Source organism: Myotis myotis, unplaced genomic scaffold (genome assembly GCF_014108235.1).
Source record: "Myotis myotis isolate mMyoMyo1 unplaced genomic scaffold, mMyoMyo1.p scaffold_m19_p_1, whole genome shotgun sequence".
Taxonomy (NCBI): Eukaryota; Metazoa; Chordata; class Mammalia; order Chiroptera; family Vespertilionidae; genus Myotis; species Myotis myotis.
The window spans coordinates 190,808,045-190,834,935 of record NW_023416313.1 but is presented as its reverse complement, the minus strand read 5'-3'; the positions used below and the strand labels follow the sequence as shown (position 1 = coordinate 190,834,935).

The 26,891-nt window shown below is 39.1% G+C and overlaps 1 protein-coding gene across 1 annotated transcript; it reads right to left on the bottom strand.

Annotated features, from left to right (window-relative positions):
- Nucleotides 1–1,455: 1,455 nt before the first annotated feature.
- Nucleotides 1,456–26,827, bottom strand: ACTR10 (actin related protein 10). The gene is made up of 13 exons (XM_036308590.1): nucleotides 26,670–26,827; nucleotides 23,659–23,731; nucleotides 20,607–20,689; nucleotides 19,600–19,708; nucleotides 16,985–17,092; nucleotides 14,552–14,619; nucleotides 13,808–13,887; nucleotides 8,994–9,029; nucleotides 7,599–7,678; nucleotides 7,445–7,518; nucleotides 5,726–5,807; nucleotides 4,234–4,435; nucleotides 1,456–1,871 (listed from the first exon to the last, which is right to left on the bottom strand). The coding sequence occupies exons 1-13, from the start codon at nucleotides 26,744–26,746 to the stop codon at nucleotides 1,690–1,692; spliced, it is 1,254 nt and encodes a 417-aa protein (XP_036164483.1). The 5' UTR covers nucleotides 26,747–26,827; the 3' UTR covers nucleotides 1,456–1,689.
- Between the last annotated feature and the right edge of the window lie 64 nt (nucleotides 26,828–26,891).

The following is a 26,891-nucleotide window of genomic DNA, read 5'->3' as shown; positions in this document are numbered from 1 at the left end:
ACTTTGGGGGAAAGGGTACTGTGGAAGAGTGGGAGGCACAGAAGACACAGGAATCTCAGTTTTAGAAATGAATATATTAAAATAGATGGCAATTTTAAACTTTTACAGTTTTTTCCCATTGGTTTAATATACTTGGGATGTAGAATCCAGAAAATATATGGATTCCTACTGTCTTCAGAAATGAGAGTACACAGGTATATACCTATTTCCCATCTTTACAGATCCTAGGAATAATGAAACCAGCAAAATTTCAGTAACAGGTAGTTCATTACAAACAAATGAAGAAAAACAAACAAAAATAAAAAAACAATGAATGAGTACATTATTTCAAAGAACTACAGCTCTAAGATGAAAATCACAAAAGATTAAAGATGTCATGATACATGTTTATGAAGCAGTGCATAAAAATGCATAGAATGGTCTGAACTTGTTTGGCTCAGTGGATAGAGTCTTGGCCTGCGGACTGAAGGGTCCCAGGTTCAATTCTGGTCTAGGGCACATGCCTGGGTTGTGGGCTTGATCCTCACTAGGGGCCTGAAGAGGGCAGTTGATCAATGATTCTCATCATTGATGTTTCTCTCTCTCCCTTCCTTTCTCAATAAAATGTATATTTTAAAAAATGCCTAAAATAAATTATTTTTTTCTTAGAAATGTAGAATGGTTGATAAAAGAAATTGTAAAGTTAGGAAGTGAACATTTCCATACTTTAACGAATGCTTACCTATGCTCTCAAACATTCTCAATCCAAAGTATCAAATATATTTCTGGAAAAACACATTATTTTAACATGGGCACATAAATACCAAAACAAAGATTTTAAGAAATAGACCTATGTTAATATCTGAAATAATTGGTTATGGTAATATTATTCTTTAAATGAAATAATTGCTAAAAATAATGAAATTATTGGGATCTCCAATGCCTAGGCCTGTGAATCATGGAGGAAATGTTACTATTCTTTTTTTTCATTTTTATAACCTTTAATATAGTTTATTTTTAAAAAATATGTATTTCTTTATTGATTTCAGAGAGGAAGGTAGAGGGAGAGAGAAACATCAATGATGATCAACTGCCTCTTGCACGCCCCCTTATGGGGGATCGAGCCCATGGAACTGAACCCAGGACCCTTCAGTCCACAGGCCGACACTCTATCCACTGAGCAAAACCAGCTAGGGCTATTCTTTTTTTAAAAATGTACTATGTGCCTGGCTGGTGTGGCTCAGTGGTTGAGCATCCAGCTATGAACCAGGTGGTCATGGTTCAATTCCTGGTCAGGGCACATGTCCAGGGTTGGGGGCTCAATCCCCAATAGGTGATCAATGATTCTCTCTCTCATCATTAATGTTTCTATCTATCTCTCCCTCACCCTTCCTCTCTGAAATCAATAAAATATATATGTATACCCACAAAAAATGAACAAAAAGTGTACTATGTAAAAAACTTCCAAAACAAGACTGCTTTACTATATTTTATTGATAGAAATACAATGTATTTCATAAGCATCAGCTACCATTCTACCACTACACAAGAAAAACAAAAGTCGAAAGTATTAAATAATGTGAAAAGTAATTACAGAAATGCTTTCACTTCCACAAAAGTTGTCTCTAACAGCGTCTTGCATACTTTGTACAATTTGCTTATAATTGGTCTGATAGATGAAATGAAACAAAGTTGAATTTATTCAAACTTTTATTTCTCAGTGGAAAATGCTCTTTTCATCAGAGGTGGTTGAGTTTTCCCGACATCAAACATCATTTCCAAAGGTGGGTTATTAAGAGAACACCAATCAGGAATACGCCCTGTCTGATTGTAATATTCCTTTGAGACAGAACGGCTCCCCAGTATGTCTTGCAGTGCTCCAAAAATAGCTCCTGGATGATAAAAAATATTTTTATAACTAAGATGAAAACTTTTACTTGAAAATTTTATGTACACACACACCCACTTCATTATATTACAAGACAGAAAGGTAAAATCCAACATGCAACTCAAATTAATTCCAGTTAAGCTGTTCTACATTCTATCTATACTAATAAAAGCCTATGTAGTCGTCAGGCCCTCACGGGCGATGCCCTCACACGGTAACAATCCATCACCAGGAGGCTGCGTGCCCAGCAGGCATGCGCAGGTGGGTGGGGCTGCATGCGTGGCAAGGTGCGTGTGGTGGGTGGGGACTTGACGCTGCGTGCATGGCGCCGAGGCGGGCCCGTGGCGATGCCAGGGGTCCCACAGCTCTGGCCTACCTCTTTGGGGCAATCCATCAAGGAGCCCTGAATGGGTGGGTGGGGCCTACCTCTTTGGGGCAATCGATCACGGGGCTCCCACACTGTGAGCGGCACAGGCCAGGCTGGGACCGCCCTCCAAAGTGCACGAATTTTGTGCACCAGGCCTCTAATATTTCAAATAATAGGTTAAGCCATAACTACTGTGTTATGGCCTATAACAGATTACAGTGAAAAATGTAACAAGCATTACTGTGTCTAAAAGCAAGTGAGGCAGAGAGAGGTGGAAAGTATTTTCAACTCCGTAAATACAATAAATACCCTTAGTTTTTCTTTGCCACAACTCTAAGATTATATGTTAATAAATAAAATGGCACTGCAAAACCCAAAAAGCATCATCATACCCTAAGAGTCTAGCCCTAACTGGTTTGGCTCAGTGGATAGAGCGTCAGCCTGCAGACTCAAGGGTCCCAGGTTCGATTCTGGTCAAGGGCATGTACCTTGGTTGTGGGCACATCCCCAGTAGGGAGTGTGCAGGAGGCAGCTGATCGATGTTTCTCTCTCATCGATGTTTCTAACTCTCTATCCCTCTCCCTTCCCCTCTGTAAAAAAAAATCAATAAAATATATTAAAAGAAAAGATAAGAGTCTATGCTGAAGACCTTATAAATATACCCCAAGGCAGTCTTTAAAATATAATTTAGTAACTAAATCCATTTGTCCTAGATCAAAATTACATTTTGATGAAACTTTACTAGAGATACATTTAAAAAGTCAATACTTTGTTTTTCTCTCAGAAAGATCCTGATTCCTATTAGCTAAAACTGCATCATTAAACACAAATCAGAATGTATACAAAAATACACATTCATGATTGTTTTTCTCTTTAAAGTAGTCTCTTTGTTAGGCTATTTCTTTATTTCAACTTCCTTATTTAGAAACTATCATTTTCTAAAACATTCAATGAACTCAGTCACAAAAGAAAGTATAATTATAAAATAATCAATTTTTTAATCCATCCTTATTGTTGAAGGTATTATAGATATCCCCTTTTCTACCCCCACTGACTCCCCCACTCCACAACTACCCCTCAGCCTTCACCACACTATTGACTGTGTCCACTGTTATGCCTAAAGAATCAATTTTCATATGGCTCACAGATTAGCTTTCTCTAAGGAATAAAACATGTTTTAAGAAACGGTAGTAGGCCCCTCGCCAGTTTGGCTCAGTGGATAGAGCATCAGATTGCAGATCAAAGGGTCCTGGGTTCCATTCCAATCAAAGGCATGAACCTTGGTTGCAGGCTCCTCTCCTGCCCAGGCCCTGGTCAGGGCTTGTGCAGGAGGTAACCAATTGATGTGTTTCTCTCACATAGATGTTTCTGTCTTTTCCTCTCTCTTCCATTCTCCCTAAAAATCTATGGGAAAATATCCTTGGGTGAGGATTTACAAAAAAAAAAAAAGAAAGAAAAAATGGTAGTAGCATCACTGGACTAAATCCACAGCCCCCACTATTATGAGGGATGACTCTAATTGGACAAAGAAGTTTATTTTAAAAAATCAAAGTGCAGCCTGGTCGGTGTGGCTCAGTGGCTGAGCATCAGTTGATCTATCAGCCAGGAGGTCACAGTTGGATTCTCAGTCAGGGCACATGCCGGGGTTGCGGGCTCAGTCCCCAGTGTGGGGTGTGCAGGAGGCAGCCGATCAATGATTCTCTCTTATCATTGGTGTTTCTATCTCTCTCTCCTTCTCTCTTCCTCTCTGAAATCAATAAAAATGTTTTAAAAATTTTTTAAAAAATTAAAATGCAAATGCCAAGAGAAATAGGTGTATAATTCTGAAAATGAACAATTTAAGGAAAAATGAATATTCATAAAAATTCTTTAATAGTTCTATTAGTTTATTAAGTGAGCAATTTTGGACATTGAACCATCTATTCTGTATCTCCATTAGTTATACTACTCAGGAACCAATTAGTATATAATCATTATATTTTAAAAACTAAATTCTTACCTCCCAACCAGGCCACACAATTAGCTTTTGCAGGTGGAGTATGAATACGGAATGTCTTGGTGCCAAGTGTTTTCTTATACTTTGGTTTTTCTACCAAATACCTTATTTCTGCAAGCAATCTATGGAGAAATCCTGGCAACATAGATGTGCCACCTATGATTACCAAGTTCTCTGCTAATTGCTTCCTGGTGTCTATCGGGCACTGTTATCAAAGAGAAAGAAAAAAAAAAGGATTTATCATTAACTGTATAAATAATGCTTAGCTAAATTTAAGAAAATATATAGCTTAACTATTACACATTAAATAGATAATTATTTGTACTACAAAAGGGCCACAGAAAGGTTTCTTTGACAAGGGAGTTTTAAATGCTGCAAATATAACCACCCTAATATTGCCATATACTCATAGAGAACTTCACAATATTATATCCAGAGCCAACTGTCGAGTGGGAAGATAACATTCTTGGAAAAATTGTTTCCATATTAGCGCTCTCTAAGAATTAGAAATGTTAAAATCCTTCACTGATGTTATATTTTTCATAAAAGTTCTTGAGTGGAGCTCTAGAGGTAGACAATATCTTCCAATGTGATGTACTTCACATAAAGTTCTATGATTCCACAATCATTAAACAAAAGAGAAAAATTATCATATACACACTGAGATTTAAAATTCAATATTTCCCAAACCTGCATTTGAAAAAACTATAAACCATACTAGCTACAAAATAAAAATCTGATATTGCTACTATGGAAAAATGAATGATATGTCCATAATACTTACTATCCCTAAGTTTGAAATATTTTAGGTACTATATCATAGTGCCAAAGTAAAACTAAATAATTATTACATTTAACATAAGAGCTAAAATACATAACCAGCCCTAGCCGGTTTGGCTCAGTGGATAGAGCATCGGCCTATGGACTAAAAGGTCCTGGGTTCAATTCCAGTCAAGGGCATGTACCTTGGTTGCAGGCTCCTCCCTGGCCCAGGCCCTGGTAAGGAGGGCTCATGCAAGAGGCAACCAATGGATGTGTTTCTCTCACATCAATGTTTCTCACTGTCTTTCCCTCTCTCTTGCACTCCCTAAAAATCAATGAAAAAAATGTCCTCGGGTGAGGATTAACAAAAAAACTAACAAACAAACAACAAAACAACACTAAAAATAAAATAACGTGCCCTAGCCGGTTTGGCTCAGCGGATAGAGCGTCAGCCTGCGGACTGAAGGGTCCCAGGTTTGATTCCAGTCAAGGGCATGTACCTTGGTTGCGGGCACATCCCCAGTGGGGAGTGTGCAGGAGGCAGCTGATCGATGCTTCTCTCTCATCGATGTTTCTAACTCTCTATCCCTCTCCCTTCCTCTCTGTAAAAATTCAATAAAATATATTTAAAAAAAATAATGTAACTGATGGCTAAAATTAAAGAATGTAAATTTTAAAATTTTCTCTAAAGGGCTATAGTCATCAATTTAAACGTTTTACTAAATAAAAATACCTGCATAAGGGAATCCAATATTAAAGTGGCAACGGATTTCTCTTCATTATCTTGTTCAAAAAGAATTTCCACAACCGAATCCCTAATGAGATTAAAAAAAGAGTGCTTTGTTGGCATCACATAATATGATACAGAATATACCATTAGTTCTACTGACACATTTTAAAGTACCAATATCTTGTTAATGTAGAATAATTACTAAAATACAACATGTTTGCATTTATAAATGAGAATAATAGTACCTGCCTCACAGGTGTTGAGGTGATGATTCAATGAGTTAATACAACAGTGCCTGGCACATAGAAGGCACTCCCTAAGTATTGTCTACAATTATTATTATGTATAGATTTATATCTATTTTGTCCAGCTATACCTCCTTAAACTTAATAACAGAAAAGGAATAGCATTCTATAAAAATTAATAAGACTCAACAAGCAGATCAGTAATACAAGAGGTCTAAAAACAACAAAATCTGCCCTAGCTGGTTTGGCTCAGTGGATAGAGCGGCAGCCCGTGGACTAAAGGGTCCAGGGTTTGATTCCAGCCAGGGGAGGTTTCTCTCTCCAAGTCTCTATAAAAATCAATGGAAAAATATCCTCAGGTGAAGATTACAAAAATAAATAAACAAAATAAAAAATAAAAACAAACAAAATCCTCCTCCCCCAAAGCATTTGTTTGTAAAATAATACATAGCCAACATTGCTAGTTGCCTAATAAAATATCCACTTTTCATTTTTTTCTGGCCCCCGCCACCCCCCAAATTAAAAGAACCCTATTTTGAGCAGCACAAGGAAGATCTTTGTGGCATCAGAATAGTTCTATATCTTGACTGTGGTGGTGGTGATTAAATCTACCTGTGTTAGAATTACACAGAACTATTCATATACATTACACCACTGCCAATTTACTGGTTTTGATACTGTATTATAGTTATGTAAGATATAAGTATTGAGAGAAATTGGGTGAAGAACATATGGGACTTCTCTATATTACCTTAGCAACTTCCTGTGAATCTACAATTATTTGAAAATTTAAAGAAGATAGGACTCCATTTTTATAGTGGATATAATGCCCCAAGTAGAAACACTCTATCAGCCCTTCTTGCTGCTAGATGTACCTAAGTACCAGACAATAAAATGGAGGCAGAAGGGGTATATGGAACTTCTAGAAAGCCTCCATAAAAAAAGAGGATGATTCCTTTTTCTTTCCCTTCCTAGAACAGCTTGCTTGAAACGTAGATGTATTAGCTATAACTCCAGCAACTATACTAGACCCCAAGGCAGTGATGGCGAACCTTTTGAGCTCGGCGTGTAAGCATTTTGAAAAACCCTAACTTAACTCTGGTGCCGTGTCACATATAGAAATTTTTTGATATTTGCAACCATAGTAAAACAAAGATTTATATTTTTGATATTTATTTTATATATTTAAATGCCATTTAACAAAGAAAAATCAACCCCAAAAATGAGTTCGCCTGTCACCTCTGACACGCATGTCATAGGTTCGCCATCACTGCCCCAAGGAAAAAGGCTACACCCCAAAGATAATAGAGAAAAAATGTTTGGGTCCCTGATGGGAGCTGTCATACCATCCCTGGACTATCTACATCTGAACTTCTCTTAAATGAGAGACAAGCTTCTGCCTTGTGGAAGCAAATTCTTTGAAAGGCCAACAATTTATTTTAGTTCATTATTTTGCTCATAAAAATTAAGGTCTAACCTGATTGATCCAAGGACATGTAAAATCTTCTCTCCATCTAATGGGTAGTCAACATTTGGGGGTGGTGAGGGACGCTGAAATATAAGTAATGTAAATATATAAATAAATACAAATAAGCTTCTGAAAAAAGAATATACATTTATTATGAACTTACCTCAGTATTCCCATCGATATTAAATTTTGCTGCTTGGATTTTTAGTCCACGTTTCAGATCACTTACAAAGCAAGTGCGCACTGGAAAGAAAAGGAGAGTTAGTTATGGTTTGTGATTGAGTCAATCTATGTCTCTGTTAAAAAAAAATCCCCTTCAAGTAGACATACTAATTATCCACTCATTCAACTTTTATAAGCTATACCTGTCTTTAGCTAGCTTATAACAATTTATTCACAAATAAAAAACCTTGCTGTTCATCGAGGAGTCATAAGACATGTGTTCATCTAACATAAAACCACATTTAAAAAAAACACCTTTGAGGAAACTATTCCTTATATAAAGATTACCATAATAAAAATAAATTTTAGCATCATGAAAATGTGTAAGTGAATAGAATGTTTCTTTGAACAAGATGATCCATATCTCTATATCTAATCTTATGTAATTATCTAGCTGATTCTTTTTTTTAAATCTTGGTTGGTTAGAACACAAAGCCAAATTTTGCTCCTAGTTATAATAACACTCCTTAGTTTTCAGTTTTTTGGCATGATTATTTTCTCCCTTTTGCCACAACCCAATACTATAACTTTCCTTCCACTATAGAACCATTTTTGTTTTTATACTTTAAAATTTCTTCTTTTAAATATTATTTCTACTGCAAAGTACCTTTTATAATAAGCTCTTTAAGTTATTCTCAGAAACAGGTAAGGTATAAAACATTTTTTTAGTAGAAACAAAACTGATGTTGAGTGCAAGAAATCTAGTGATTTGGTTAATTATTTACAAAACATAGTTAAATATATATTTACATATATAAAATCATTTTCGTTCACTAATTCAAAATATACTTAAGAATCCACAATTTTAATATGTTAGACAATAAGCTAGGTGCTCAAGTTACTTATATATGTTATATTTTATTCAAGTCCTATGAACTTTCTAAGTAAGGCAAATACCAGCCTGCAAGATCACATATAGTTGGCAGGGAAAGGTGCTCTTCTTTATTTTTATTTATTTATCTTATTTTTTTAAAATAGTTTTATTGACTTCTCTTTTTTTTAAGAAAAAAAACCTACACGACATAAAACCAGTGGCTTTCTTAAGCAATTTAACTATAAGTTCATACTTTGGAAAGTACTAATTTTCTTGAACCCTGTATATTATATCTGTAATTGAAAAGTTTCTTCAATAAACACATCATAAAAAATGCCAAGAGCTTACATAAATCTGGAGAAAAATAAAAAATTTACATTATTCCATAGCCTATATATGAAATATTTTTGGGAATTACATAATGAATTTAGTACATTTTGTATCTGTGTAAATATTTTAAAACACATGCCATCCAAACCAATACTAAAGAATCAAAGGGGCAAAAATAGGAACTTAGTTTACCTTTAATGTCCTCTAAGACACCTTCTGGAATTGAACCTAAAACAGAAATTTTATTTAAAACTATACAATCTTATAAGCAAAAACAGTCTCTTATATTGCATTCACATTTCCATTTCAGCAAAATTTTAAGTACTATAATTAAAAAATATATATTTTTTGGTTGATTTCAGAGAAGAAGGGAGGAGAGATAGAAACATCAATAATGAGAGAGAATCATAGATTGGCTGCCTCCTGCATGCCCCCTACTGGGGATCGAGCCTGCAACTCAGGCATGTGCCCTGACCAGGAATCAAACCCTGACCTCCTGGTTCACAGGTCAACGCCCAACCATTAAGCCACGCCAGGCAGGCAGTACTATAATTAAAAAAAAAAAAAACAAATAGAATAATTAAATTTGCTTTTAGGGAAGAAATTTCATCATTCAAAGCCAAGCCAAAGCACAGAAGTTAAAGCCAGGTGTGCACAAAGCACTACTGCCTGTCACTACTCATAAATTTGACAAAAATAAGATCCCTTAAAAATGTAGTGAAATAACTGGCATTAGACAGAAATTACCTTTCTACCATACAAAGAAAAGAAAATCTTTTCTACCATAAGAGATTTGTTGGTTATCTTGTGGCACTTAGAAGAAATACAGGGCTTAAATATGAGTTATTTTTATTTTACAAAGAGTGAAATTTCAAGTTTACTTATCTTTGCTATAACACATGATTGTCAGTAACATGCTAACCTAATATCCTATCTAATAAAAGGGAAACACGGTAATTAGTGTACGACTGCTACCCTTCCCTTTGGCTAATCAGGGTGATATGCAAATTAACTGCCAGCCAAGATGGCGGCCGGCAGCCAGGCACCTGGAAGCTAACATGAGGCTTGCTTGCTTCAGTGACGGAGGACTCCAACGTTCCCCGCCTGCCTTGCCGGCCTCTGAGCTTGCAGTTTGAAACATTGTAACAAATATAGAAGCTAAATAAAACCCCAGAAACCTGCTTTCAGCGAGCCGGGATCTCAGAGTTGGAGTTATGCATTGTTTCGATTATAGAACCCAAACAAACCAGATACCTGCTTTCAGCAGCAGTGGCCTCAGAGCTGGAGCCAGAGTTAAAGCTGGCCCAGAATAAAAAAAAAAAGAAAAAAAGGAGCGGTTGGGAGCTTCAGTCACACACCAGCCTGAAAACAGCCCTCAGCCCCTCACCCAGACTGGCCAGGCACCCCAGTGGGGACCCCCACCCTGAAGGGTGTGTGACCAGCTGCAAACAGCCATCATCCCCTCATCCAGACTGGCCAGGCACCCCAGTGGGGACCCCCACCCTGATCCAGGACACCCTTCAGGGCAAACCAGCCGGCCCCGACCCGTGCACCAGGCCTCTATCCTATATAGTAAAAGCCCAGCACCGGGATCAGCAGAGCCAAGAGGCCTCCCGGCACCAGGATCAGCGTGACAGGGGGCAGCACCCAAACCCCCTGATTGCCCTGCGGCTCTGTGTGTGACAGGGGGCGGGGCCACAACCTCCCTATCCACCCTGCTCTGTCGTGACAGGGCAAGGCGCCCCAACCCCCTGATCAGCCCTGCTCTGTGCCTGATAGGGGGGAGCTCCCCAACCCCGATTGCCCTGCGGCTCTGTGTGTGACAGGGTGCGGCGCCCCAACCCCCTGATCAGCCCTGCTCTGTGCCTGATAGGGGGGAGCTCCCCAACCCCGATTGCCCTACGGCTCTGTGTGTGACAGGGTGCGGCGCCCCAACCCCCTGATCAGCCCTGCTCTGTGTGTGACAGGGTACGGCACCCCAACCACGCCCCCCCCCCACGGGACCTGCTCTGTGTGTGATGGGGTAGAGCCCTAACCTCCCCATCGGCCCTGCCCTGAGTGTGAGAGTGGCGGCGCCCCAACCCCCTGATTGGCCCTACTCTGTGGGTGATAGAGGGCGGCGCCCCAACCCCCGATCTGCCCTGCTCTGTGTGTGACAGGGGGCGGTGCCCCAACTCCCCTATCAGCCCTACTCTGTGAGTGGCGGGGGGAGCTCCCCAACCCCCTGATGGGCCCTGCTCTGTGCATGACAGGGGGGGGCTCCCCAACCCCCTGGTCGACCCTGCTCTGTGCGTGACAGGGTACGGACCCTCAACCCCCCTGATGGGCCCTGCTCTGTGTGTGACAGGGGGTGGCGCCGCAACCTCTCCATCGACCCTACCTTGAGTGTGACAGGGGGCGGTGCCCCAACCCCCCAATCAGCCCTACCCTGAGCGTGACTGAGGGTGGCATGGCAACCTCCCGAGTCGCCCTGCTCTGTGCATGACAGGGAGCGGTGCCCCAACTCCCCAATAAGCCCTGCTCTGAGCCCGACCAGAGGCTGCACCTAGGGATTGGGCCTGCCCTCTGCCACCCTGGAGCAGGCCTAAGACAGCAGGACGTTATCTCCCGAGGGGACCCAGACGTCGAGAGGGCACAGGCCGGGCTGAGCGACCCCCTCCCCCCGCCCCCGAGTGCACAAATTTTTGTGCACCAGGCCTCTAGTATATTTTAGAAAAAGGATCACATGCAGACTGCTACTTTTTTCCTTCAAGGTAAAGGCAACATTTTAAAAAGTGAGTGAGAGCCCTAACTGGTTTGGCTCAGCGGATAGAGTGTTGGACTGCGGACTCAAGGGTCCCAGGTTCGATTCCAGTCAAGGGCATGTATCTTGGTTGCGGGCACATCCCCAGTGGGGAGTGTGCAGGAGGCAGCTGATCGATGCTTCTCTCTCATCGTTGTTTCTAACTCTCTATCCCTCTCCCTTCCTCTCTGTAAAAAATCAATAAAATATATATTTAATAAAATAAAATAAAAAATGAGTGAGACAGTACTTAATCAAAGAAATCTATACAGAAAGCCTTGGAAGATGGATGTTTGGATATGTGATTTTGCTGCTAAAAATCTTGTTTTCCAAATCAGACTCAGCAACAAAATTTTCTAACCAAAATACAAAATCTTCTAAACTCAGAATTTCTTTTTTTTTTTTTTTTAATCCTCACCTGAGGGAGAGAGAGGGAGAGAAAAAGAGAGAGAAACCTCAAACCTCGGTTGCTCAGTTTGCCTGCCTCCCGCACAGGATTGGGCAATCACCTGACCGGAATTGAACCCTCGACCTTTCAGTGTATAGGGTGAATTCTAACCAACTTCGCCAGGATGTGAACTCAGAATTTTTAACTTATATTTGGGAGAATAAAAAAGCATAATATTTTGTATAGAATTTATTTTTGCCTCCCATATGTGCCCCAACCAAGGATCAAACTGTACCATAGGTATGTGTCCTGATCAGGAATCGAACCTGCCACCTTTTGGTGTATGAGATGACACTTCAACCACATGAGCCACCTGGCCAGGGTTTTCCAACATTTACTCAGTGTTCAGGCACTATATTAGATTCTATTGAAAAATAAATAAGACAGGGATCCTCAAAGTCTACTGAGGGAAACTGGTAAGCTAAGAGGAAAATATGTTACATGTGCTACAGTCATTACTGTTGAAGGCTTAACAGATAGGGGAGCAATTTATTCTGCTTTAGGAAAAACAGGGAAGGCTTCAAAATTAAATGACATTCCAGATTAGTCATGCAGAAGAATCAAAACCCCAACTAAGAAAAGCATTCCAGGTAAAGCAATAGAATAAAGGAAGGCACAGGGTTGTAGTGCTATGATCCCTAGAAGACCATATGAAATTTACTACAGTTGAAATAAATGCAAAGGGCTGAGTTTAGCAGTTAAGGCTAAGAGGCAGAATAAAGTCAGATTGTGAAGAAACATGTATATCAAATGGATAATTTGGGCCCTAACCGGTTTGGCTCAGTGGATAGAGCGTCAGCCTGGAGACTAAAGGGTCCCAGGTTTGATTCCGGTCAAGGGCATGTACCTTGGTTGCGGGCACATCTTCAGTAGTGGTTTTGCAGGAGGCAGCTGATCGATGTTTCTCTCTCATCGATGTTTCTAACTCTCTATCCCTCTCCTTTCCTCTCTGTAAAAAATCAATAAAATATATTTTTTAAAAATGGATAATTTGGATTTTAGCCAGTGGGAACCAACAAAAGTTCTCAAGCAAAAGAGCAGTGTAATCACAATTGTAATAATGAGGGCCTAGTTTACAATGTCCTTGTTTTCAGATGTTCAGTGGTGTGGATGATTTTTTAAAAAGATGGAATTTAAAAGAGACTTCTAAGGGAGGACAAAGGACCTGATAACTCCCAGTTTTCTAAAAAGAACGACATAAATATGTTATCCTTATCTAAGAATGATTCACTGAAATGGATTTAGAGAAGGAGATAACATGTTCACTTAAGTCTTAAGTTTGAGATGCCTAGAGACATGCCTAGTTTACATCTAATGACCAGTTGGAAATATGAAATGAAGTTTAGAAGGGTCAGGCCCAGAGATACGTTTGAGAATCAACAGCATTCCTGAAAGTCAAAGGAAGAAGTAACATCAAGAGTACATGATAATTAACAATGTCAAAAGTTTGGAGTTAAAAAAAAAACATGAGTTGTGCCCCGCCAGTGTGGTTCAGTGGTTGAGCACTGACCTATGAACCAGAAGGTCATGGTTCAATTCCTGGTCGGGGCACATGCCCTGGTTGTGGGCTCAGTCCCCAGTGGTGGTGGGGGGGGGTGGGGGGGGGGGTGGGGATGCAGGAAGCATCCAATCAATGATTCTCATCATTGATGTTTCTATCTCTCTCTTTCCCTCTTCTTTTCTCTCTGAAATTAATAAAAACAAACAAAACCCATGAATTGAAAAATGAAAAGCGAATAATGTAAACCACACTTAAATAGTTTAAAATGACTTTACCCATCACAGAGGGAAGGCTCTGTTCTTTAGCAGCACCTGTGTCAACAGTACATTGCTCCAATAGTTGAGTTTCCAACTCCCTGAAAGTAAAAAAAGGTTACTGGAACTAAAATACTACAACTGATATCCTTTTCTTATTTAATACTGCACCAGTGGGGTCCCTTGGCCCGGCCTGTGGGATCAGGCCAAAACCGGCTCTCCAACATCCCCTGAGGGGCACTGGATTGCCAGAGGGTGCAGTCCAGGCTGCGGGACCCCATTGGTGCACGATCAGGGCCTGGGAGGGACACGAGAGGTTGGCCAGCTGGGGAGGGACTATGGGAGGGCTCCTGGGCATGACCGGCGTATCTAGCTCAGTCCTGATCAGCTGGACCCCAGCAGCAAGCTAACCTACCAGTTGGAGTGTCTGCCCCCTGGTGGTCAGTGCACATCATAGTGAGCGGTTAAGCAGCTTTAGCATATCATTAGCATACTACACTTTGATTGGTTGAATGGCCGACTGGACAACAGGACACTTAGCATATTAGGCCTTTATTATAATGGATGTTTACTATATAATGTATTATGATGCTTTAAGAAAAGCGGTTTTATTTTTAAAAGATAAATATACTAAAGACTAACAGAGAATGAAATGAGTAACATTAACTGTCCATATTATAAGTCATCTACTAAACACTGTCAAAAAATTAGCATCTGTTTTTGTGACACAAGTAAAGAAAATGTGCTAGATTCTAAGACACTTACCTGTGCAGAGCTTTTCCTCCTAGGGGGAGTGCTCCCCAGCAATTTAGTACTGGGATTCCTTCATATATCTATAGGGTAGTCAAGGACATTACTATTTTAGGAGATAAAATGTGGTTTCCTTGATATTTTCCTCACCTTCTGCAGTATTGTTTGAAATCAGCAAATTCTTACTTATTTAAATTTTTAATTTTTATTGATTTCAGAGAGGAAGGGAGAGGGAGAGATAGAAACATCGATGAGAAAGAATCACTGATAGACTACCTCCTGCATGCCCCACACTGGGGATCGAGCTCATAACTTGGGCATGTGCCCTGACCAGGAATCAACGCGTAACCACTGGGCCACGCAGGCAGCTTATTTCTTATTTTTTAAAGTTACAGAAAAATCATAGTCTTTTTTCATATTCTTCCCCAAAGAAAAAGGTTAAACACACACACACAGAATTCATTAGTTAATGCTGGGGTGTCCAATAAAGTAGACACTGGCCACATGTGGCTAATTCAGCACTTGAAATGTGGCTAGTCTAAATTCAGATGAAAAGACTAAACTCCACACCAAACTTCCAAATTTAGATTTAATACAAAAAAGCCCCTAGTACAATATCTCATTATTTTTATTTTATTTTTTAAATATATTTGATTGATTTTTTACAGAGAGGAAGGAAGAGGGATAGAGAGTTAGAAACATCGGTGAGAATCGATCAGCTACCTCCTTCACACCTCCTACTGGGGATGTGCCCGCAACCAAGGTACATGCCCTTGACCGGAATCGAACCTGGGACCCTTCAGTCCGCAGGCCAACGCTCTATCCACTGAGCCAAACCGGTTACGGCTATTTTCATATTGATTAGTCTCTTTCATTTGTACTTTATAAATGAAGCTTAGAAAAATTTTAAATTATATTATGTCTCATATTGTATTTCTATTAAACAGTACTGAGAGAATAGTGCAGAATATTGTACTGTGGGTTTGCTACCTTATTTTATATATTGTTTTTGCTGATGTTCTGTCAGTATAGTATTTATAAAAAGGAAAAAAGTATATTGGTAAAAGCATTGGCTTTGGCAACAAACATGAGTATATATTTTGGCTATATGCTTGTATGACCCTGAGTTAACAACCTATCCAAACTTCTAATCTTCTCATTTACATAATGAGAATAATATTTAAGTTACACGGCTGTTATGAGACTTAACACATAAAACGCTTTATATTTAAAAAGCTATTGCCTAATTTAGTTCCTTAGGAGTCAATGATTCTTGATTCCTTTTCCCTAAGTATTTCTCCTAATAAATAAATGTATTTCAACCTCCTTTTCAATGTAACAATATCCATTGTAATATTTCTGAGATACATATACTCTGCTTAAATGCTTCTAATGAAAAGGAATTTACCAGTTTATAGTCAGGAGTTCCATTCTGGGACAGCTTGAATTACTAGAGAGTATTTCCTGATGTTGTGAATACATAAAACTATGGCACTGCCCTGACCGGTTTGGCTCAGTGGATGGAGCGTCGGCCTGCGGACTGGGGGTCCCAGGTTCGATTCTGGTCGGGGGCATGTGCCTTGGTTGCGGGCACATCCCCGGTGGGGAGTGTGCAGGAGGCGGCTGATCGATGTTTCTCTCTCATCTATGTTTCTGACTCTCTGTCCCTCTCCCTTCTTCTCTGTAAAAAAATCAATAAAACATATTTTAAAAAAAACACAAAAAACTATGGCACTTACTGAGCAAGTTACTATGTGCCAGGTCCTTTGCAAAATACTTTACATACATTACCTTCCTCAAGTCACACAATGCCTCTATCAGCTGGAATTATTATAATTCCCATTTTATGGAAAAGGAAACTGAGGCCCAAAGAGATTAAGCTACTTGAGCAGTATCATACAACTAGTAAGAAGCATAGCTGAGATTTACACATACTTGATTCCAAAACCCAAACCCATAAACCCTGTGCCATACTGCTGCCATGACAGTCTCTGGAGATAAGAGAGAAAAATGTATTCAATATCCACAGTGAGCCCTACAGCTATTGGAGGGCAGATTTCATATCACCATTAAGTTTTCATTTTTCTTGATTTAACTTTCGCATTTCAAGTTTCTCCAATTACTCTCTGTATGATCTTTTCTTAAAACTTGACTATCCTAGTTAACTTCTCTAATATGTCCAATTAGCTGATGCTCCTCCTAAGAACTGAACATAATATTTATGAGGTCTAATCCCTGGAGTATATACTGGGACCAAGTCATAATAATAATTTCTACAAAAAGTAAATTAAAAGTCTCACAACCTTGTGAATTTTTTCCACATGATAATTTATATCTGTACATGGTAACCCAAAATAGTTTGACGTAATAAAAACCATTTTTAATTAGCCCAATTATTTTAAAGTAGAGTAAAAATTTGCAAAATTAGCTTGTTGACAAAAAAGATACAGGTAACACCAGGCTTTCTCTATATCCACAATCCAGGACCATAGCAGAGTTTATCCCAAGTGTCAGAAGAGCCATTAGATGGCTTGGAGCAAGCAAGACAGACGGAACCTAGCAAACAACAAAAGCAGAATGAGTGTCAGTAGTTGAAAGTGCTTGCTTTACATTTCAAATATATTAAAAAAAACACTCAAGGGAATGTTTTATTTATTTATATTATGATATCTAGTCAACAATTTTATGGCACTAAATTAAGAACTGCTTTGGTGATTTATTTGAATTTACACATAATCAAAATACAGTGTAATAAATAAAAATATTCTTTAAGCCCTAGCCCATTTGGCTCAGTGGATAGAGTGATGGCCTGCGGACTGAAGGGTCCCAGATTTGATTCCAGTCAAGGGCACATGCCTGGGTTGCGGGCTTGATCCACAGTAGGGGGCGTGCAGGAGGCAGCTGATCAATGATTCTCTCTCATCACTGATGTTTCTATCTCTCTCTCCCTCTCTTTTCCTCTCTGAAATCAATAAAAATATATGAAAAAGAAATTCTTTAAATTCTTTTTCTCTCTCTTAGAGGGAAAACTGAGAGATAAAAGAACAGATCTAGAAACATAAATTCAGGGGAAAATGCTAAATTTAAAAATAAAAAGATGTTTTTACCATCAAAACAAAAACACAGAAAAAGAATTCTTGATTGTCTTTATCCACAAAGACAATCCACAATCCACAAAGTTTGTAATATGAACTATATTTTAAAACCATTATAACATAGCAGTTAAAATTAAATGGAAGAACTATAAAAATCCTTAGTTCTGTATAACATTTTTCAGTGAAAATCTGCCAGTTCTGGTGGCACTTCAAATATTAAATATTCAATCAAAACATGAAAGTCCATCATAACCAAGTGACAAATAAAATAATGGCTATATTCCCCTATTTAAATTGCAATAGCAGGTATTCTAGTTATATACGATATAAGGATACACAAACACAACTAAAACTCTAAGTATAAACACAGAGAATCATCTGTTTTATTCAGATAAAAGCTGCCATGATTTCTTGTTTTTGTCTGTGTTCTCTCTACTGAAAACCAAACTCCTAAATCTAAGGATAAGAGGAATGTAACCTGTTTCTCTGTCTTAATACATAATTAACTTAGAAATATTAATTGCCCTATCTCATAAAGACATTATGATTTTTTATATATTTTGAGCTCAGTAGAATGTATGAAAAAATACTTATATATGATTAATTTCTTTAAAAAAATGATTTTATTGATTTCAGAGAGAGGAAAGGAGAGATAGAAACATTGATGAGAGAGAAACATCGATTGGTTGCCTCCTGCACACCTCCCACTGAGGATGGAGCCTGAAACCCAGTCATGTGCCCTGATGGGGATTCAAACCAGTGACCTCACAGTGCCTGGGATGACACCCAACCAACTGAGCCACACACGGCGGGCTTTCTTCCTTTCTTTTTTATTTTATTTACTTTTGAGAGAGAGGAGAGAAGGGAGAGGGAGAGAGAGAAAAACATCAGTTGGTTGTCTCCCAACTAACATGGAGCCCGAGCAAGACTGGAACCTGCATCCTGGGTACGTGCCCTGACCAGCAATTGAATCAGTGACCTTTCAGTGCACAAGACTATGCACAGAATTTCTATGCTGAACACATTTTATACAATCTTCTAGTTTCCCTTGCTGAAAAATCCTAAATTCCTAAGGTAGAGATTTTTAAAAATTTTATTAATAAAGATTATCTGTATGATCTTTTCTTAGAATATGAAACTTAATAATGTGAAATCGTAATTTGGTCTTTAAAATAATCCTAACTCCTATGAAATGAAAGTTATAAGAAATATCACTAATATCAACACGTAGGAGTCATTCCTGGCACTGCCTACCTAGTTTAAGGGAAACATTACTTGAGAATTCCATTTAATACGAATTAAAAGCCTAAAATAAAAGAACTGAAAACTTCAGAGTACTCAGCATAACTGAACAATAGAAAGGAGAAAGACCTGGAAGAAACACATCATAAACTCCACAGTAAACAATATAACTTTCAATTCTGGAAAAAAAATTAGAAAGTTCCCAAACAGAAAAAGCTATATTAAAATAAATAAATAGCCCTGACCAAAATGGCTCAATGGTTAGAGCTTCAGCCCTTGCACCAAAGGGTCTTGGGTTCGATTCCCATCAAAGGTACATATCTGGGTTGCAGGTTCAAACTCAGCTCAGGCAGGGTGAGTGCAGAGGCAAACGACTGATGTGTCTCTCTCACACAGATGTTTTTCTCGCCTCTCCCCCTCCCCACCCCCCAATCTCTCTAAAAACCAATGGAAAAAATATCAGATGAGGATTAACAATAAAATAAATAAATAACAGAAACATCAATAAATCAATAAGAAGAAATCTTCATTTATCTAATTAGTGGATAAAATGCTAACTATGCATGAAATAACTATACAAAGAAAGAAAATTTCAGGAGGCTTTGCTTAATACTCTGTCATCTGGTTCCTCAAATGCACTGGGTAGTATATACAATGAAGGAAATAAATGAGGACCTTTAGTTTAAGCTTTAAGTGCCTACCAAAAACAACATATAAAACAGGTACCTCAAAATACTTGAAGAGAACGCGAGTGAGTGTCTCTCTGAAGTGGGAAGGACATAGTACTGATTCAATAACCACGACTCGGCGATCTCTGGGATTCACCAACAAATGTCTGAAAAGTAATAGTTTTGGGTTTTTAATTAAAAAAAATTTTAAAAAGTAAATAATAGTTTGTATTTATTTTGGTACATAATGCAATTTGTTAATAGAGAAACTATACTACATTAGTTTAAAATGCTATATAACAAAAAGACATCTGCATTTTATTACCCAGGAAAGATAACATTACTGAACTCTTGCTACAATTCATGCACTGTGTCAGAAACTTCACATCTATTAACTTATCTCAAAAGACAAAAATAACAACCTACTTTGAATAACTTGGGCCATTAAAAAGCCATTTTCTTTCTTTAGGTTACAAAATTAAGAAAAAAATATATGCTCACAAAACGCCAAATATGATGTAAGTTTATTACTTGAAAAATATAAATACCCTAACACTTCTATTACCCATTTTGTACATTGTTTTTACCATTTTGTATATTTTCCTTAATATGTAATATAATATACTGCATGCATATATTTTAACAGAAATATTCATTCCATAGTTGTTGTTCTGCAACATGCTGTTTTCAATTACCAATATATCTAAGGCACCTTTTTGTATCAGTACATACACACACAGAACTCTTTTCTGAAGTCTGTTTCATTATAAGGGTATACAATAATTTAAGTTCCCAACCACTTTTATTAATGGACATTTTATTTATTTTCAACATTTCCTTATGCGTAACTGTTTTCTAGTTTCAAATATATTTGGAAAAGGTTGAAAATAAGCAAGTAAAAATGGCAATGGAGTAAATTTTTTTCTTCTTCAGATATAAATATCACAACTAAATATCACTATGACTGGCATTAGGAAAATCTAATAACAAAAGCTGGGGGGAAAAACAAAGAGCATTTAAAAAAAACACAAAACAAAAAAAAAAACAAATAGCATTGCATCCTACCTGAAATACAGTATGTGGATAAATTCCTTTAGGTAGGAATATAATTCTTCTGTATTGATATTATATTGAACAACTTTGATAGGCTATAAAAAATTAAAATAACTTGTTAATTTATAATAAATATTTTCAAATTAAAACATGCTCATTTATCTTACCAATGTATTTTCTGAATCCATACATTTCATATGTTGTTGATCTTAATGATGCATCCCAATACCAAATACAAACTGATGTGCTAGTCTCTTCTGCTACAAGTGCTTTTATAAAAGCAGACATGCTCATAGTTGACTGTTAAATAAGGGAATACTGTCTGTATTAATGTGAAATTTGTATGAGTTCCTATTAGGCAAGAGGAACTGAATATATGATAACAGAGTTATTACCTTCATCAAGAAAAAGCAAGTAATAGCACAATTTACAATAGCTAAAATTTGGAAACAGTCTAAGTGCCCATTAGCAGATGAGTGGATTAAAAAACTGTGATACATCTACACAATGAAATACTATGCTGGTGTAACAAGGAACTCCTACCATTTGCAACAGCATGGTTGGAACTGGAGAGCATTATGCTAAGCAAAATAAGTCAGTCAGAGAAAGATAAATATCACATGATCTCTCATTTGTGGAATATAATGAACAACATAAACTGATGAATGAACACAGATCCAGAGACAGAGAAGCATTGATCAGACCATCAATCCTCAGAGGGTAGGTAGGGGAGGGTGGGGATAAGGGGGAGAGATCAACCAAAGAACTTGTATGCATGCATGTAAGCCTAACCAATGGACACAGACACCAGAGTGGGTGAGGGCATGAGCAGGGGTGGGGCTGGGGGTGGGCAATGAGGGGATAAGGACACATATGTAATACCTTAGTCAATAAAGAAAAAAAAGAAAGAAAGAAAGAAAAAGCAAGTCATTAACTTGGTGGCCACACAGGTAGGTACTCTTTCAGACCTACGTTTTAAAAGTTTATATGAGTCTATGTCAGGGGTGGGCAACCTTTTTGTGAGTGCGTGCCAAAACCAGCAAAATCTCTGACTCAAAATTCTTCTGTGTGCCAACCCTAGTTTTTTGAGAACATGTTACGCCTACATGATATCTCTTAAGGTGTACGTATGTGAAAAACCTTGAAGAAATAATAAAATTCATTCGAGCGACAAAAACACAGTATATGATGAAAAATACATTTATTTTTTAATGTATACATGTACACTGATAGTCCGACAGAAAACTTTATGACTCCGTTTGATATTATCAGTGGGACTTTTGCTGCTGCATCACTGATGACAGAGATTTTACATCAGGTTTATATTTCGTGACCTTCAGAGATATGCACGAGCTACTACTTTCATCCGTCAGGCTACTCCTATTACGAGACTTAACAAAATTCATCACTGAGAACAAAGATTCACAAGCGTATGTGGATGAAAACATGGAGAGTAACGCTGTTGCAAAGTTTTTTAAACAGAAAAAATTTTCTGGAGTGGCATTCCAAGTCCTCAATAGTTCGTTTTCGACACTTCTCTCTGGTACTCCTGTCATTAATCGCTTTTTTTCAATGTTTTCCAACTCAACTATAAGGTCAATAAATTTCTGCTTCCAAATTGAGCTACTCTGAAATTCAATCAACTGCATTTCAAAGTCAGCCATGTCTATGGTCTTTAAGATAACTTGTTATGTAAAATTATTTATTTATCTAAGATGCACCTACACTGAATTTATCTGAAAATAAAAAAGTCGATATTAAGAAAAAAACTGTAAATGGAAGATTATAAGAGAGGGTTTTGTGTGCCAGCAAAAGTTACTGGCGTGCCATGTTTGGCACGCGTGCCAGGGGTTGCCCACCCCTGGTCTATGTATTAGGGGCCCTCTTGTGAGTGGACCCTTTTCAGAGAGGAAGGGAGAGGAGAGAGAGCGATAGAAACATCAGTGATGAGAGAATCATTGATTGGCTGCTTCCTGCACACCCCCTATTGGGGATCAAGCTGCAAGCTGGGCATGTGCCTTTGAGCGTAATAGAACCCAGGACCCTTCACTCCACAGGCCGTTGCTATATCCATAGAGCCAAACCGGCTAGGACCCTTTCACTACTCTTTCTTGGGCTGCATTTACTCTTGGTCCCACCTTAACAATAGCCCCACTGGCTGGCTCAGAGCTCAGTTTCATCTGTATTGTCTCAGTACTTACTGACCAACATTTTCAATCCATCATTTCTTTTTAATTTTAATATCCCCAAGACACCCTCTAGCCACATTCAGTTGCAAGCCAAACTGAGGGATCAATTACTGGTTTTTGCTAGTGTTCTGATTACAATTACGAGTTTTATATGGTCTACCCCAAACCTGTTTTTTCATAAGCCTGTTTTTGTTTGTGATCAAAGTGAGGTTTTTCAGAAACACAAATATTAAGTTATGGCAGAAATATCTATATTGGATTTTAAAAGGTGAATTTATGGCAAGGAAAATTATTCTTTCTACTGTTGTACAATTCCTAATTTGCCAAATTAGCTTTGGCAAAAAAACAACTGTCTTTTAAAAAAATGTTTTTCACAGTTCTTTGGATCTTGGAATTTACAAATAAAGGACTGAAGACCCATCTTATATTTTGAACATAGTAAGAATAAAGGTACATTATAAAGCTCAGAAAATTATTTTACTAAGATTAAAAACTTTCTCTTGATATATAATTCCATCTATATAAAATGTACAGAAAAGGCAAATCTTTAGAGACAAAAAAGACTGAGTGGTTGGCTGTCGGTGGGAATGGGTATAAATTCTAAATAGGCATTAGGAATCTTATTGGGATAACAAAGAAGTTTTAAAACTGGACTATGGTGATGATTATAGAACTTACTAAAAAAAATCAGTGAATTGTACACTTAAACAGGTGAACTTTATGGAATGCATAAACCAAATAAAGATTTTAAAATTTTTTCTTGGAATACAGTAATAAGGTATGTAATCAGCACTGTTTTAATCAATCTTATTTGAAGTCACATTTAAAAACATTTTACATCACAGTGTTTATTTCTAATTTGTTTAAGAAAATACCTTAGGCATGCCAGCTTTTTTTATCACACTAGGAATTATGCATCTTGGACTGGTTTCTCCAGCAAATCCACATCTGAAAATAAACAGAATATTGAAATACTCAACTTATAACAGTCTTTCTATATATTTATCACAGAAACAAGTTTCTCTGTATTTGTTTAAAAAACACAAACACACCTGGGAACATCACTGATACATTCAAAGGGACAAAAAAAAAAAAAGTTAATCCCATCTATTTATAATTGCACATTAAAAGTGAAAAACTGTTTCAAATTAGCAACCCTGGATCTGTACTGTATTATGTGACTTCATTCATATGACTTACTTATTAGTGCATCATTCTAATATTACTAGATTCTATACTGACATGTTTTCTTTTGGTCTATTTTTAAAAAATACATATTTTCATTGATTTCAGAGAGGAAGGGGGAGAGAGAGAGAGAGAGAGAGAGAGAGAGAGAGAGAGGAAGAGAGAGAAAGAGAGAGTGAAACATCAATGATGAGAGAGAATCATTGATCGGCTGCCTCCTGCACACCCTACACTAGGGATGGAGCCACCAACCCAGGCATGTACCCTGACCAGGAATGGAACTGTAACCTCCTGGTTCATAGGTCAACACTCAACCTCTGAGCCATGTGGCCTCTTTTGGTCTATTTTTAAACTATGAATATTTGACATAGTTAGAATCACACTATTCATACATCATACACTCATAATAATAAACTTATAATAAGCTTTTCATATTTAGTTTTCATTGCTATCATTTCATTTTTTAAACTTTTTAAAAAATATATTTGATTGATTTTTTACAGAGAGGAAGGAAGAGGGATAGAGAGTTAGAAACATCGATCAGCTGTCTCCTGCACACCCCCTACTGGGGATGTGCCCGCAACCAAGGTACATGCTCTTGACCGGAATCGAACCTGGGACCCTTCAGTCTGCAGGCCGACACTCTATCCACTGAGCCAAACCGGTTAGGGCTTCATTGCTATCATTTTAAATAGTGCATAGTATTTCATCCTTTTAAAAAACTATTCCCCTTTCTTGAGTATTTAGGTATATCCATTTCTTTTTTTTTTTTTTTAAATATATTTTATTGATTTTTCACAGAGAGGAAGGGAGAGGGATAGAGAGTTAGAAACATCGATGAGAGAGAAACATCGATCAGCTGCCTCCTGCACACCCCCCACTGGGGAGGTGCCTGCAACCAAGGTACATGCCCTTGACCGTAATCGAACCTGGGACCCTTCAGTCCGCAGGCTGGCGCTCTATCCTCTGAGCCAAACCGGCTAGGGCTAGGTATTTCCATTTCTATTTCATGTTAGTGAAACACATCTTTGCTTAAAATGTTGCTAAAAAATGATCACCATTTAAGTTTAGTCTGAGGATTATCTCTTCTTGTCCTGCTTGTCTGCAGTACTGCTCTCCTCCTATTTATCTCCAAATAGCTCTTTCCACCTCCTACTAACCACAACTCCATGTTTACTTGCACCAGTGCTCCTCAAATTTCCCAGGATGCAACTCATCAGTCAGCTTCAATTTTTCTTTTACTTTATAGATTCATCTTATCACTGGTGTCTTTGTCAATAGTCATCTTCCTGTATTGCATCTTTCTGCTTCTCATTTCCTTAACATATTTATATTTGGGTGTCAGCCTCAAGATATTTATTATGCTAGAAATAAACCTTTAAGAGTAAATTTAAAAATGTAAACAAGGGAAAATATTGCATCAGATAGTAAGAGAATGGACTAGTTAATCCAAGGACTATTTAATTCAATTCTGGTGCACCTGAGGTTCAATTTCTAAATAGGCTCTTTGACCCTCTCTCTATATAAAAGCCTAAGCCCGTCGCAACTGAAACAACCAGACGACTGAACAGGCTGCATGGGGCGACCAGGCCGGCAGAGGTGGGCAGAGGGGGCAGTAAGAGACGCCCAGGCCTGCGGGGGAGGCAGTTAGGGGTGACCAGGCAGGCAGGACGGTGAGTAGTTAGGAGCCAGTGGTCCCCCTTGAGAGGGATGTCCCACTGCCGGTTTTCCGACATCCCCTGAGGGGTCCTGGATTGGAGAGGGTGCAGGCTGGGCTGAGGGGATCCCCCCCTGACCTCTATGCACGAGTTTTGTGCACCGGGCCTCTAGTTTATTCAATAAAGTTATTAAATACCTACTACATGTTAGGCATTAAGATTTTATGTACATGAAGATTTTCAAATGTTTCCGTTTAAAATATATACAAGATGCAATTCTGGTTGTCACTCTCCTCTGTCTGGAGCCCAGTACAAGGGCCCTCAACCTGGAGTCCAAGGCCCACTTTGATACGCACCAATCCCTGAAACCAGGTGCAAGTGCATTAAGGTGTGTATATGTGGCTTTTGTTCGGTCGTCAGAGGGATGGATCTATGCCATCCAAAAGGTTGAGAAACATTACTCTAGTAGTGTTTACAAGTTGCCTATTAAAACATGTTATTTTTGCTCATCTAAGAGGATTTTTTTTTTGGGGGGGGGGGTGCAATCTCGAGAGTCTCATCTATAGGATTCCACCTCTTTGACGTGTCCAGTCAAAGAGGTGGGGAGCAATGGCCCCGCCGTGGACACACTGGGATCTCCAGCACCCACAGACGCTCCTTCAGTGGTTAAGGATGGAGATGGTCATCGGGCTGCCGACTCGGTTGCCAGAGTCCTGAGCTGAGAAGCCCAGGGGAAGCGGGTCTAGCTCCCCGCTGTCATCCCCTGCAGGGGTCACCCCAAAGGGTCTGTTCGATTTGGGGTAACTACCCGACCACCCCGCGCATCGGCGAAGGCAGTTCTCCCCAAGCCTCCGCGGCCTCCCTGGGAGTCAGAACCCGGCCGCCCCCGGACCCTCAGTATTCGCACCGCCCACGGTGGAATCACAGTGGCCATCACTGGGGGGAGTGGGGACGTGAGCCGGCAATGAGGGCCGAGCCGGGCCTGGGTGTCGGCCACCAGCCCTTCTCCCCAGACGACCGCAGCCGGCGCCGCGACCACTCACTTGGTAAAGGCTTCTCCCAGGTCGATCACGACCGCCGTCTTCTCCCCGCCGCTCCCCAGGCCCTCGTACAGCGGCATGGCTGCCGGTGGGCAGGCAGACGCGGACCCGCGGGCCTAGGCTCCTCGGCTCCGAGGGGGCGGGGCCAGGGCGGCGGTGACGGCGGGGGCCTCGCGTGGCCGCGGCGCGCCGGCCCCGGGCTGTCCCGGGCTGTGCCTCACTCGC

Excerpts from the sequence above, each read along its gene's own strand:
- ACTR10 (XM_036308590.1), bottom strand. The coding sequence starts at position 26,746 with ATGCCGCTGTACGAGGGCCTGGGGAGCGGCGGGGAGAAGACGGCGGTC. Across the intron at positions 23,732-26,669 it reads CTGGGAGAAGCCTTTACCAA|ATGTGGATTTGCTGGAGAAA; the intron begins GTGAGTGGTCGC and ends GTTTATTTTCAG. Across the intron at positions 4,436-5,725 it reads TATTGGATTCCCTTATGCAG|TGCCCGATAGACACCAGGAA; the intron begins GTATTTTTATTT and ends CTTTGATAACAG.